Source organism: Eretmochelys imbricata, chromosome 13 (genome assembly GCF_965152235.1).
Source record: "Eretmochelys imbricata isolate rEreImb1 chromosome 13, rEreImb1.hap1, whole genome shotgun sequence".
Lineage (NCBI taxonomy): Eukaryota > Metazoa > Chordata > Testudines > Cheloniidae > Eretmochelys > Eretmochelys imbricata.
Genome location: NC_135584.1, coordinates 1,476,095 through 1,489,745, shown reverse-complemented (window position 1 = coordinate 1,489,745; position 13,651 = coordinate 1,476,095). Strand labels below are relative to the sequence as shown.

The window sequence follows — 13,651 nt, the reverse complement described above, 5'->3', positions numbered from 1 at the left end:
TGTCTGGTCACTCCTGGACTCTGTGTCTCCAGTTGCAGCTACGCTCTGTTCACACGGTCAGCTTCCTTGGCTCCCAGTCATTGAAAGCCACTGTGCAGTCACTAGAACGTCTGTTGTCACTCCAGGACACACTATTCACCTGTGCTAATTCCAGTCAGTTCTTGACAAGGTAACTGGCTCCAGCCCAGCCAGGCGTACATGATATCCACCTGTTTACCTGCCCCATCCCGGAGAGAAATTAACCCCTAACATTCGGTGGGTAGGGATACAAAGTGAGCACGCAGTCCCACATTGTTCATGAAGGTATTTCAAAAATTCCCCTATTCTCCGCATAGAGGCAACCTCATTATTTCTCTTATGTACATCACTAACAGGAAGACTTGCTCTGGGGAGCAGCATTCAGCTCTTTGCTGGATTATGCAGGCAGCAGCAAAGAAGATGGCTTGTCCCTTCCTTAGATATCACAGGCTCTGCAGCACAGACAGGGAGGCAAAATTGCTGGGTACCAGTAAATTAAGCAGATACAACTCATGAGACACATCGTAAGGAGATATGTACAGAACTAAGGTGCCATTTTTTATAGTCTTTTTTAACCACAGCCACCTTTAAATGTTAATCTGTTTCGCAGTACAACACCAAATAGCCACCTTTCCACTTTGTCTTTCTCTGAGCCGTCGAGTTGCTACCCTCCAAATGAGACTCAGATGCCATTTCTAATCTGCCACCAGTATTCACTGAGATGCCCCTTGCTGATGGGAGAAGACAGCAAGAAGATGGGCTCCTGTGAAACTAGAATGAGCTCCTCTCACACTAATGAGGGAGAACTGACAGGCTTAGAGTGTCACGTGAAGACTCAAAATCTAAAGAGGATGACGGATCTGCCACTACAATGTAGAGAGATCACATTTCTCTGCACAGCATGGCAAAGTGGGCTTAAGAGATGCTCCACACCCTTCTCCTCACATGTGTGTCAGTTCATCTCTCTCATCCGAGGACAGCCAGAACTGACGGTGCAGAGCAGTGTGGGAGAGAACCAGTTCAAACTGTCAGGAATGCCATCACACCATTCTGAAGGTCTGTCTACACTTAAACCGCTACAGTGCCTCAGTGTAGACACTAACCACACCAACAGGAGGGGTTCTCCCATCAGCATAGCTAACTCACCCTCCCAAGAGGCGGTAGCTAGGACGATGGAAGAATTCTTCCACTGGCCTAGCACTGTCCACACCAGGGGGTGCGGTAGGTCAGGCTCAGTACAGGTACGTCTTTCAGGGCTGTTTATTTTTCACGCCCCTGAGAGATGTAACAATGCTGAGGTAAGTTCCCAGGGTAAACCAGACCTGAGTAAGCCCTGACCAGCCTAAGAAAAGTGTAGTGCTAAAAGCCAGAACATTATACATCACTTCACGCACGGAGATGAAAACTGCTGTTAGGCCTTGGATCCTGCACTCATGTAGGCAGCTCATCCCCTCGTTCCCTTCACCCTGCTGTGTTGGGCAGGTTCACATGGGGAGAGGCAAAAGGCAAAGAAGAAGGATGTCTGCCGCACTCCTGAGGTGATTTCATGACTGAGGTACTTGGTATGTCCTGTGAGTCAGGTATCCACCAGCAACTCACTCACCATTAAATGCCTGATCCAGCCTAGGACAAAGAGACAAGCCTGTGGGATGGAGAGCAGAGTACATGCGTGTAGGATTGGCAGGAGGAGCCAGCAGAGAACTGGGGTGTAAATCAGTCACCAGGAGGATCAGGAATGACCAGGACCAAGTGTAAAGATTTGCAATTTGCTCTCAAATCACAGCAGCCCAATTGCACAGTGAAGTGGAACAATGTCCAAAGCAAAAGGAGAGCGGGGAAGACAGAAAATACTACAAAACACCAAAGACCTGGCATTCCATCCCTACATCCCAGTAGGACCTAGCTATGCTGCTGTGACCCACATGTACTAGAGGAGTCCTATAAGCCCTCTCTAAACTGAGATTTAAAGGTGAAAGGTTAAGCTGATGCACACGTTCTAAAGCCAAGTGTAGTCAAAGCAGTGTGTTCTTTAACACATACTAAGGTGGCCAAGTGAAAGCCTAGACTTCCCCTATGGTGCCACATCCCCACTAGAGTTTGAGAATGTGTTAGCTAAACACATCTTTTATCTTGGTTTGGACGGAATGATGTGGTTTCAAAAGATTGCAAAGAAACAGTGTTAAGGGCCCTGGTAAATTCACTCAGAGTCCAAAAGGTGCTTGAGGCCCATACAGTGTTACCAAAGGAGAGTGACTTGTTCCATGCAGCCTGTGTTCTTGAACAATATGCCAAAGATGCATTGAGACTGTGTTTTATGCATCCTGTCATCTCAGTGAAAACAGGTTTCAGAGTAACAGCCATGTTAGTCTGTATTCGCAAAAAGAAAAGGAGTACTTGAGGCACCTTAGAGACTAACCAATTTATTTGAGCATAAGCTTTCGTGAGCTATAGCTCACTTCATCGGATGCATACTGTGGAAACTGCAGAAGACATTATATAAACAGAGACCATGAAAACTCATTGTAAGGAGAGTGATCACTTTAGATAAGCTATTACCAGCAGGAGAGTGGGGTGGGAGGAGGTATTGTTTCATGGTCTCTGTGTATATAATGTCTTCTGCAGTTTCCACAGTATGCATCCGATGAAGTGAGCTGTAGCTCACGAAAGCTCATGCTCAAATAAATTGGTTAGTCTCTAAGGTGCCACAAGTACTCCTTTTCTTTCAGTGAAAACAGACACTCTGATCTCCCAGCTGCTCACACACACTTATTTGCCATCATGTTCCTTGAAATGCAGGATTGGGACTGACTCCTGGATGGGGTCATAGCTCCTACTGCAGGAAAAAGAGAAGGTCTACATCTAGGTCATGTCAAGGTGACAGCTGAGTTCTCAAAACTGCATACAGAAAGCAACTGCACTGTCTTTTGTGAAGTTTTCATTTCTGCCTACATGCCAAGTCGTGCTTGTGCATCTGTAAACTGAGCGGTCAATTTGCAATAGCTGAAAAGCTCACTGTTTGCTACAATGCCTAGCACCTCCATGGAATCAGTAAACATAAGGCTGCAACTACAGTAAGCTTTGGGAGCTAGAAATGGGAAGTGTGATGGGGCATTCAACAGGACTTGACCCAGCAATCCCAGTAGGGGAGTTTATAAAGCTCACTTTAGCCTCCTGGCTTGCTCCTGAAGAAGCTCACAATACAGACAGCAAAAGACCAAACAACTGTGTAAATGTAGCCAGATTCTGCAATCTGCATGCCCTCCAGTGAACATAGTTACACTGCTTACACTTTACATTAACCCCCCTCATTATCTCTGGCCCTCAATTCAATTCCATGCAATTCAAACTGAACTCAAATGCCAGACTAATACAAATCCCCATTTAAGCTATCAAAATCTGTGGGCACTTCTTTAGCTCTAGTTCAGTCCATCCCGTCCTTACAAGGGTGGAATGACTTAACTGTAGCACAATTAGCATGTAATGTGTAAGTCATTATAGTGCAAAGTATCTGGAGAGAACATTTTATTGAATAAACCTGCTGAGCATAATTTTCTGTGGAACTAAAAAAAAAATTAAACCACCTCTTGCCTTTTTCTTCCCCTTTCAAAGCTCGCTGTGGTTACTGCTGCCTATAATTATATCTCCTTCTAGATTGAGCTAAGAGCCCAGGGGGTTCCGCACCTTTTCCTACATAAGGGATTAAAGCGCTGGAGAGAGAACAAGATACTTCCCCCACAAGCCAAGGCTTCGATATTTTCTAGGCTTTATTTGCTAGAGACTCAGCTGAAAAGCACTAAGACGAACTGGTGTTGGAAAAGGAAGTTTGCGTGGACTGTACTCCCTGGCTTCACGTGGGTGTTGGGTGAATGTTGCCAACTCATCCCTGATCACTTCCAACCCCGCAGAAAGTGCATAGCTCCGCCATACTGATATGAAGCCAAGTCTCACACTGGGCCAAATTCAGCTCCACTAAGTCAGCCTCTCAAGCTCCCTGCATAATGTGGCTTTCATCCATCTACGGAAGGAGTAGATCGAAGTCTCATTTACCCCAGCCCAGGCGGTAGTGAACCTGCTGGGGGACCTGGACCTGTAGATCCAGATTCCCTGGGGACAGGGTCCTTCACTGTAGGAGATTAATCAGGAGCATGAGTGAAGCCCTGCCTAGGAAGTTACCGAGAAGGCAAAGCCCAAGAGGGCTAAGCCTTTTTAAGTATGGAATCCTAGCAAAACCTTAGGCAGCTCCCCTCAGGCCGATCACCTCGGTGAAGGCCTCGGGCACTATGTTGACCCTGAGTGGCAGAGCAAGTACTGAAGGGCCAAGCATCAATGTCAGATGTGATGATTGAGGTACAATAGGTACGTGCAGGTACGTGTCTGTGGGAATCAGTGTTAGGGGAGACTCTGTTCTCTTTGCCTACTTCTACTACAGTAAACTCCCTGAGACACTTCAGAGCCAAATGGGGCTTACAAAACAAAGCAAGCAAACACCTCCAAGCCTTTCCCAGTTCCCACTTCTGCAGATTTTAGTGTCCAATGCTCTTGTTTTTTTCTAGGCATCCAGAGGGGAGACAACTTATTTCTGGGAACCAGAAGGAGAGCAGAAACTTATTCCATAACTCCTGTGAATAACCACTAATGCGCACTGTGCCTGGGGTGACGGACTCACCTGCCTCCCTGGAAAGTGGGAGGGACACAAGAGGGCCATGAATTCAGAAACTGTCTGATGGGGGCATTTGCTGGCAGAACCATCTTGAAATGACCAGCTGAAGGAAGATGCATCTCTAACCTCTATCTACTGTCCCTCAGCACCTGGTCCAGAAGGGGAGGCAACTTTACACATAACTGGAAGTTTCCCATAGAGGGGTGGAGTCATAGTGCCCTTCTTGGGTTACTGCACGGCATGCCATAGTTTTTGCCAAAATCTACAGCCACCTTGAGCTGTCTTGTGAAGAAAAATGCTGGACAGGACTTTCTGGGAGGGGCTGCTGGGCTTCTGCTACTCAGTTATGAGCTTGGCAGCACAGAGAATGCACAGATTTAATATTACAGTAGCATCTACAGGTCCCAGCCAGGATTGGGACCCACTGTGCTGGGACCTGTAGGACACTCTTATTAATGTAAGAGATTCCATACAGCGTAAGGCCAAAAGGGACCATTTGATCATTTAGTCTGCATAATACAGGCCAATCAGTTTCACCCCGACACCCCTATGCTGAGCCCAATGACTTCAGTTAGACTAACGCATTGCAGTCCTCAAGATACTAAACTTATGTCCACAGGTAGAGAACAGGAGGGACCGAGGTGCTACCAAGGTCTGAGGTCCCTACAATGGCACGGAAATTGTTTAGGTGAGATGCCCACAGGAACCTAACAGGCAAACCACATTCACTGCTGCCAAGGAACCCAGTGTCGCAGCCAGCATGACCAGGGCAGGAGGGGAGAAGATTCCTTTCCCACCTCAAATCTGGTGACCAGTTTGACCTCAAGCAGGTGAGCAAGACACACAAGCCAGGCATCAAATAAAGGATTCTCTGTATACCTCAGAGAACTGGTCCACGCTGGCCTAGGCCGCATCTCCAACTTTGGCCAATCTTTGATGCTTCAGAAGAAAGTGAAAAAACCCCAGAATGCATTAAGGCAATCATGCATATGAGGGTGGATTCCGTCCTGACCCCGCAGTATGAGATTTGGTTACAGTCATGGTCTTAATGTAGAGTTGCGAGGCTTATGAGCATGTTCGGGACAATGCAGGCAATCCTGTTCTCCCTGTGGCCCACGAAGGACAGGGATAAACAGGAGGATTCAGAGAGTCTCAGAATCCCAGGCTGAAGGGACCACCATGACCATCCAGCCTGACCCCCTGCACACATACGCCATAAACTTTTCCTAGAAGCTTACAGTATAAAATGTTGGAAAGATCTCTCATCTCAGGGACCTGGCCACTGCCCAGAGGAGCTTACAATACAGCTTTCAGACCAATTATTTTAGCATTGTGAGTGCTGCAATTAGGACACCTCATAAGCCTCCACATGCTTCCACTGGGACCTGTCTCTACAAAGGAAAAGAGGAAATCTGAGCTGCTGAGAGCATGCAGAGGGTGCTAAAAATCTGTTAGGTACTTAGACCATCAGAACGGTCAGACCAAAGGCCCATCTAGCCCAGTGTCCTGTCTGCCGACAGTGGCCAGTGCCAGGTGCCCCAGAGGGAATGAACACAACAGGGAATCACCAAGTGAACCATCCCCCTTCTACGGCCCCCATCACCACAGGATCTGAGCAAGTCACAATCTTTAATGGATTGAGCTTCACAGCGCCCCTGGGAGGCAAGACAGAGCTATTCTCCCCATTATACAGAGGAGAACAGAGGCCCAGAGAGACTGAACCACTTGCCTGAGGGGACACACGATGTGTGTGGCAGAGCAGAAATTGGACCCTGGTCTCCCTCAGCCCAGACTAGTGCGCTAACCACTGGACCATCCCTCACCTGGTCACCTTTTGGCTCTGCTGCTGCCGCCTGCCAGCCTTGAAGAGGTGCAAACTAGTGCCCCCTGGAGGCAGAACACATACCTATTGCACAGGGATGATCTGCAGCATAACTTAATACCCATAAACGGCTTTGCCATGCTCAGATGGAAGGTGCTGCAGAAGATCAAAGGCCATGGGGGACATTTCTGCTCTCTCCCAAACATCCCTAGAGCTAGGGGAGGCAGGGTAAGAAGGAACTATTTATTCTAGCCGTTCCAAACTATGGGGAGCTGGCATTGGGGAGTGGTGAGAACACTGCGGGGAGGGTACAGTCTTTTGCTAACGGAGGATCTGAGCTGTAAGGGAGACCCCTTTTCCCATACCCCTAACACAGGTAAGTCAAGCAGCAGAGAGAGTTGGACACAGCACAAATGGAACAGATCGGTCACAAATGTGCTGAGCTGGGTGAATGCACAGGACTTCCTAATGCCACTCATCTCTACGTAGGAGAGGCCCAGACCTGGAACAGCAGGGAGTGGTGCAAACCTCAAAGGTGAAATATTTGTATCTTTAACAGGGTCAGTTCAGCCCCTCATCGTTACCATGTAAACGAAGTGTGTCCCGTGCAGTTTAGCTACAGGTGCTGGCTGCTCTCCATGGATGCTGAGGAACCCTGGTACTTTCTGTAAGGGAAAGGCCCCCACCCAAGTATCCTGGGCCCCAAGTTCCCCTCTCCCTTCATACCATGTGCTGACTGGCTGCTGCCCTCCAACTAAGGGCGAAAGGGATTCTGCAGGTGTAATATTCATGAAATGCTTTGAGATCCTTTTGGATAAAAGAGGCTCTATAAATAGCTAACAGAGCCAGTGGGGGGAGGGAGGAGGAAGAGGACTAAGCAGCAGCTGCCCACACTCTGCTAGGCACCAGACAGTACCCTTAGCTCTGCTCTTTGAGCTCTGAAACCCACCCACCAACACTGAAATGTACAGAATCAATCATTTCTTGCTGCGTTTGAACAGGAGCAATGGGAAGGGCGGGGAAGGAAGGGAAAACACTGTTTTGCTGCAGGCCTCTGTTCATTTGTGAAGCTGCAGCTGTCCATATGGAGCCTGAATGCTGGCAGCGGATGTGATTCAATTAATCACTCACCCCTGTGCCTTTCTGAGCAGCCATGAAGCTGCTGAGCTCGAATGCCCTCAGAATGTTTGCCAGTGCCCAGTGAACTGGCCTCGGCATTGAGGAGACAGATGTTTGTCAGAGACTGGTGGGGGGTTTGCAGCCTGTGTCATGCAGAGCCAGCTCATGTGCTGGGGAGAGCCACAGCCGTGATTACTCTCCGTCAGTGCTAATCAATTTCACACCCTCTTCAGTGCTGATACCGATAATCTTGTGGGAAGCGGGCCAAACTCACTAACAGCTCTGCAAGCTGCTTCCTGACTCCAACAGCTCATCCTCTCTTTCAGAAAAGTCTGTTTCAGCTTCAATTCCAAGAAAATACTACATGATACCAAAGCTCATGTCATTCAGAACGATCCACTGTAGGTATTTAGAGCAAACACCAGTCTTTGGCTACAGCCCCATCTAATCTGGATAGAGGCTCCCTCGCAGCTGATCAAGACTCTAAAGAGGCGGGATGGAGGCCTTGAATATTACCATGTCATTGTCACACTGCATTTCACTTACTCCCCCCATCTGCCAGCCCCATTAATGTTTCAGACTAGTAAAAGTGAATGCAAAGAGAATCATAGCTACTGCAGTCCTAGGCCCAGGAATCGCTGTACAGTGAACGTGTGTGTACACACATATTTATGCACACATAAATAAATAAATAAATCCAAATATGTTAATTCAAAATCCTTTACACCTAGACCCTGCGCATGGTGGAAGCACAGCCAAGCTAGTTACACTTGTGTTGAAATGCAGCGCTTGCTACCAGGTCCTGCTATCACAGCTTCTCTCACCAGTGAGGACAAGAATTTTCAGCAGACAACTCTGCGAGACAGCTGTGCTGCAGAGTAGCCAATCCAGCCCAGCAGGCTGTAGCATAATTTTACAATATGGTTCTAACCTTGTTTCTCGGACAAAAATACCGCTGCCCCCCCCCACTCAAAGTACTCGTGCTGGGGCGTTGCTAGCAGTAGCTGTGTGAGCACCGTGAGGATGCCTATCTGGAGAAGGCTAATGAGGCAGGACAGAGAAATGCTGTGTTACAGAGCTGGAAGCAAATGAAAAGCAATGGTGGACCCATAGTTGAGCAGGGAAAGGTGGCTGCCATTTGAACGGTGTGGTGACAGGCAGACAGTTAGAAGCTACAGGGGAACAGAGAGGAAGGGAGGCCAGGCACATTTTAGAGACAGGGTTAATCTAAAGCAGATATGGAACTTTTAAAAATATGGTAGAAACAAAAGAAAGTGACTCCAGGGCAGAGCTTTTGGTAAATGAAGACCTCCTCCCAAACACAGCACGCTGTGGAGAGGAGGCAGAGGAAACCATGGTGAGAGCGGTCTCAAAGCATAAGTCTCAGCACAGAAACGAAGGCTCAGTGCACAGCATTGGCTTGGCTGAGCCAGGAATTCGTTGCTATGTTAGTCCCAGAAACAACATGCCTTCTCCCAGCAGGCAAAACGCGCTGAGCTCTCTTTCATTACCTGCACAGTACAAGCCCTTGGAATTACACAGCTAGAGTCTGTGTGAGTGACACAAAGTAGCCCACGAGGCACAAGCACAGGTGCCTGTCCTTTGAGTGGTGAATTGTGTTGCCAGAGCTCGGGGATTCACTGTGGTCTGGCTGGAATTCACCAATTTGGCTGCTGAGCATCTATGGACAGGAACATCTGCTGCTTACACAGAGATTCAGGTCTTCCTTGCCCAACAGCAGCGTGCCAGTCAACCCCTGTGTATAACCTTGTCCCAAAGGATACCCGCCCCACCAGAAGAAACTCCTCTGCAGGCAAGCAGGCATTCAACTGTTTGCAAGGGTGGGTAGAAGGCAGCCAAGACAAAAACGTGCCATGTGCAGGACATTAAAAAAATACCTTCACGGCTGAGGGCTCAGAGTGGGAGGAAGAGGAGAAGTTAGAGACATGGGCTAGCAGCACAAGGAAGAGATACATACATGCTTTTCCCCTTCTATCTTCTTGTCAGCCACCTGCATTGCATCCAAATATTTAAAATGCAGTTCCATCAGCCTATCAACCTGTGAAGACAGGAGAGACACAGACCTAAGTGAGAGAAAGGCCCACTCCACTCAGTATTCAGCCCTTCCTACTTCATTGTTCATCCTCCCAGAAATCTCCCAAAGCAGCTTGCAGCTCTGCCACTCCCAGGAGAGACACGGGAATGAGTGAGAACGGGAAGGGGCCAATGCTGGACAGGTGAGTGCTTTGGATTGAAATGCCAGTGATCTCTACACCTTATCACAACGTGATCCAATCAGCTCCCACTAGAAGGTGGGCAACCAGGCCATGAGCTCAGCCCACTCTTCTGATCTGTCGTCCTCCAATTTTCCCAGCTCCCTAAATTCAGCTGCATAGATGGCAGGTATAATAGGCCCAGGGAAGGCTAAGCTGCGGAGTGCCAGGTTGTGGGTTTTTACTTATAATTATGAGATATGGAGGTTCCAGGGCAGCTGAGGAGACGGTATCTGCTATTCAGCTTCCCAAGTCCATCAGTAATCTCCCTGGACTCGAGAGAGATTACTGATGAACCCTGGGAAGCTGAGTAGCAGATATCGGCTGCTCAGCCACCCTGGAACCTGCATGGTGCATATAAAAAGCTCAGCGTTCTTCTGCTGGACAGCTGGGAGGTCTCGGGAAGGGAGGCATGCCGCCTTTCCCATTCTCCGGGTGGCTCAGGCCAGCCCGGGGCTCAGGTGTGCTGGCTGGTGTGGCTGGAGCTGTTTGGGCCAGCACGGCTGGGGCTGGACCGGGGCTCCTCTAACGGTGGAGGGGAGTGGGAGGGCTTGGGGTTCTGGGCAGCCCGGGGCTTCTCTGGCCGCAGGAGGGTGGGGGTGGAGGGCCTCAAGCGGAAGGCTGGGAGCTAGCCTCCCGAAAGGGAGGGTGTCCAACCACCACCCATGTGTGGCTGTCTGTCCAGCCAGGCTGTGACCACTCAGACCGCTGTTACACATTAGACGCTAAGGCTGCCCTCTCTCCGTTGTACTGGATTAAGCAATTAGACAAGGCCTTTCAATATGAGAGACTTTCTGGAGTTGCGAGAATCAGTTATGGGGACAGCATGTTAACAGCATGTTGAGGATTTATGGCTCTGTTCTGCACAGAGGGACCAAGATAATCTGTAAGGGTGTGGTGGGCTGTGCGCTGAGGCAGTACTGGGAATTCCTAGATGCTTGGTGGGTGGCTCTTGCTCACATGCTCAGACTCAGACCGATCGCCATTTTCAGAGTCAGAAGGAATCTTCCCCCAGATTAGACTGACAAGGACCGTGGTTGTGTTGGGTGTGGGTCACTGGCTGGGATCAGCTGGGTATATCTTGCTGGGCCTTGGGCATTCGTGCACCTTCCTATTCTCCCCCTGGGGCACACATCAGTTTAGTCTCCTGAGGCCTGGCATGCTTTAGTCTAATCCAGGTTGCTGGGATCAATATAGGGGAACTGGGTGGGTTTTAGTGGCTGTGGAGTGCAGGAAGTCAGACCAGATGACCTGATGTTCCCTTATGGCTGTAAATTCTGACTGAATTTACAATTCCCATTGGAAGAACTGGTTTGCAAAAGCTGCTTCTTTGCAGATGGCTACCCTGGCTACCTATCAGCTGGTGGTACTTCGGGGACAATTTCATGACCAAATGCCACTCCTGCTAAGAAGGATGAAGCACTCTATGGAAGGGGGGAGGGATACAAATGCAGAACCTGAGAGCACTATCCTATGTACTGGCCACCCGCTAGCACAAGTAACTCTGCTACTGGTAGGGTTTTTTTTCCCCCACCCCCCGGAGATACAGCAACTTAGACCCATTTTTCAGGCTGGCCCAAGGCCACTGAAACGCTGGCACCATGCCAGTTCTAACCATCTTCCCCTGCCCTGTGCTCCAACAGCGGGAGCACCGTTGGACATCCAGAGCACTAACCTTCTCACTGTCGTTCTCCGTGAATTTATTCAGCAGCCGCGTTCTCTGCTGCCCTCTCAGATTCCGCAGCAGGGAGGCCAGAATGGAACAGACGTGCTCTGGTGGTGAAGAGAGAGAGTTGCACACAGGTCAGGAATATCAAGTCATTTCCTCTCTGGAACAAGGTGTAAAAGAGGCACACCTTCAGTTCCAGCTGCAGGGGTTTCCTGTCCATCACATGGGTGATCTGGGATGTGGTTATAAAAGATGGGGAAGCTGTTGCAAGAAAGGGTCCCTAGGTGTCTCGTCTCTTCTCCCAGCTAGCTGAAAGCTGGAAAGGCCTCTAGGCTTTTATCAAATTTTTGTGTTACTTTGAACCTATTTTGGAATCTTCTTGCTGTTTGTTAATTGCAGCTCTGAAAAAAAGGGATGTTATAAAATAAAGTCCAAACCCAGTTCAGTTTAACTCTCCTGGGTGAGGTATCTCTCAGTGGTTTTCACTCTCCTTTTGGCACTTCCTATCCTAGCTAAGGGGACGGCTTTGCTGCTTCTTTCACGGCTAACGGCCATACTGGACCCAAACCAGGCTCCATTCAGAAGCTGGCACTGTCAGCTGAGTGACCCTTACGTTACCAAGCAGGGAGCAGTTGTTAGAACAGCATAGCTCAGAAGAGAAGCACGCCAGAATACAGCTCCTGCAGAGATTTAATTGGCATTAGCTAGAGCAAAACCTTCAAACAAACCTCTTATTTACAGAAAATCCTGTGTATGGAATACAAATTCAGCACAACACACAAGGAAATAATGAACAAATAAATCTGCTCTACAGCCTTCTAGATTCTACTTAGGGGTCAAAATTTTCACAGCCCAACCCTGGAACAGAATAAAATATTAACTGGGCAAGAACACAAGAGGCAACCCAAGTTCATGTTCAACCCCACTAAATTTCAGAGTCTGAAGGGCAACTGAACTAAGTGCCTCAAATTTGTACTGATTCTTTTCTTGTGTGTGGCAGGTCACAGCTTCAAGGTGTTCTCTTTATGAATAGCCATGCAGATGTCTGAAAGATGCTATTCTCCAAAGCCACAGGAAGAATAGGGTTTTCAGTGATGGGGGAGAGCATGGCAATTATCACATAATTTCTTTCATTCTTTACAAAATTTCCTTCAGAAGCTCTTTCCTGTCAAATGTTACAAAAGAATCTCCTCTCCAGATCCTTGCTAACAAGACATGGCAGCAGTCTCACTGCCAGGGCCTGATTCTGCAAAGCACTGGGCACCTTCCATGGGAATTCAGGTCACTCAGCATCTCACAGGAAGGGAAAGCTCTGTTCTAGGCCTCTTTGCTTCTAGGCTGTGTTGTGGCTCCCTAATGCTGGTCTTCAAGGCTTCCCAGGAGCTAAATTAAGTAGAAAAGAAAGACTCCCTGCTGGCCCTGGTTCCCTTAGAAGGAACACACATACGCAGACCCAACCTTGCTTGAGGCAGAATCTGGTCTCACACAGAGCCTGGTTTTCAGCCTGACCTTAATTGGGCTTCCCTCTTTGTGCCTACAGTTTACTTCCTGTGGGTATTTAACTACTCAGTATGTACCTGCCTGAAAGACAGGTTGTGCTTGCATATGTGCAGAGGGCTGGACTAGATGATCTGACAAGATAACTGGCTCTGTGGATGAGGGGAAAGCAGTGGACGTGTTGTTCCTTGACTTTAGCAAAGCTTTTGACACCGTCTCCCACAGTATTCTTGCCAGTCAGTTAAAGAAGTATGGGCTGGATGAATGGACGATAAGGTGGATAGAAAGCTGTCTAGATTGTCAGGCTCAACAGGTAGTGATCAATGGCTCCATGTCTAGTTGGCAGCCAGTATCAAGTGGAGTGCCCCAGGGGTCGGTCCTGGGGCCGGTTTTGTTCAATGTCTTCATAAATGATCTGGAGGATGGTGTGGACTGCACCCTCAGCAAGTTTGCAGATGACACTAAACTGGGAGGAGAGGTAGATACGCTGGAGGGTAGGGATGGGATACAGAGGGCCCTAGACAAATTAGAGGATTGGGCCAAAAGAAATCTGATGAGATTCAACAAGGACAAATGCAGAGTCCTGCACTTAG

General features: G+C 48.6%; 1 protein-coding gene across 1 annotated transcript in view; it reads right to left on the bottom strand.

Annotated features, from left to right (window-relative positions):
- Positions 1-13,651, bottom strand: part of CTNNBL1 (catenin beta like 1) — a 102,621-nt gene that overhangs the window by 10,411 nt on the left and 78,559 nt on the right. Inside the window, exons 12-13 of the mRNA XM_077832089.1 lie at positions 11,568-11,665; positions 9,598-9,678 (exon numbers count right to left, since the gene is read on the bottom strand). Of these exons, the coding sequence (XP_077688215.1) occupies positions 9,598-9,678; positions 11,568-11,665 (179 nt within the window). The remainder of the gene's footprint in view (positions 1-9,597; positions 9,679-11,567; positions 11,666-13,651) is intronic.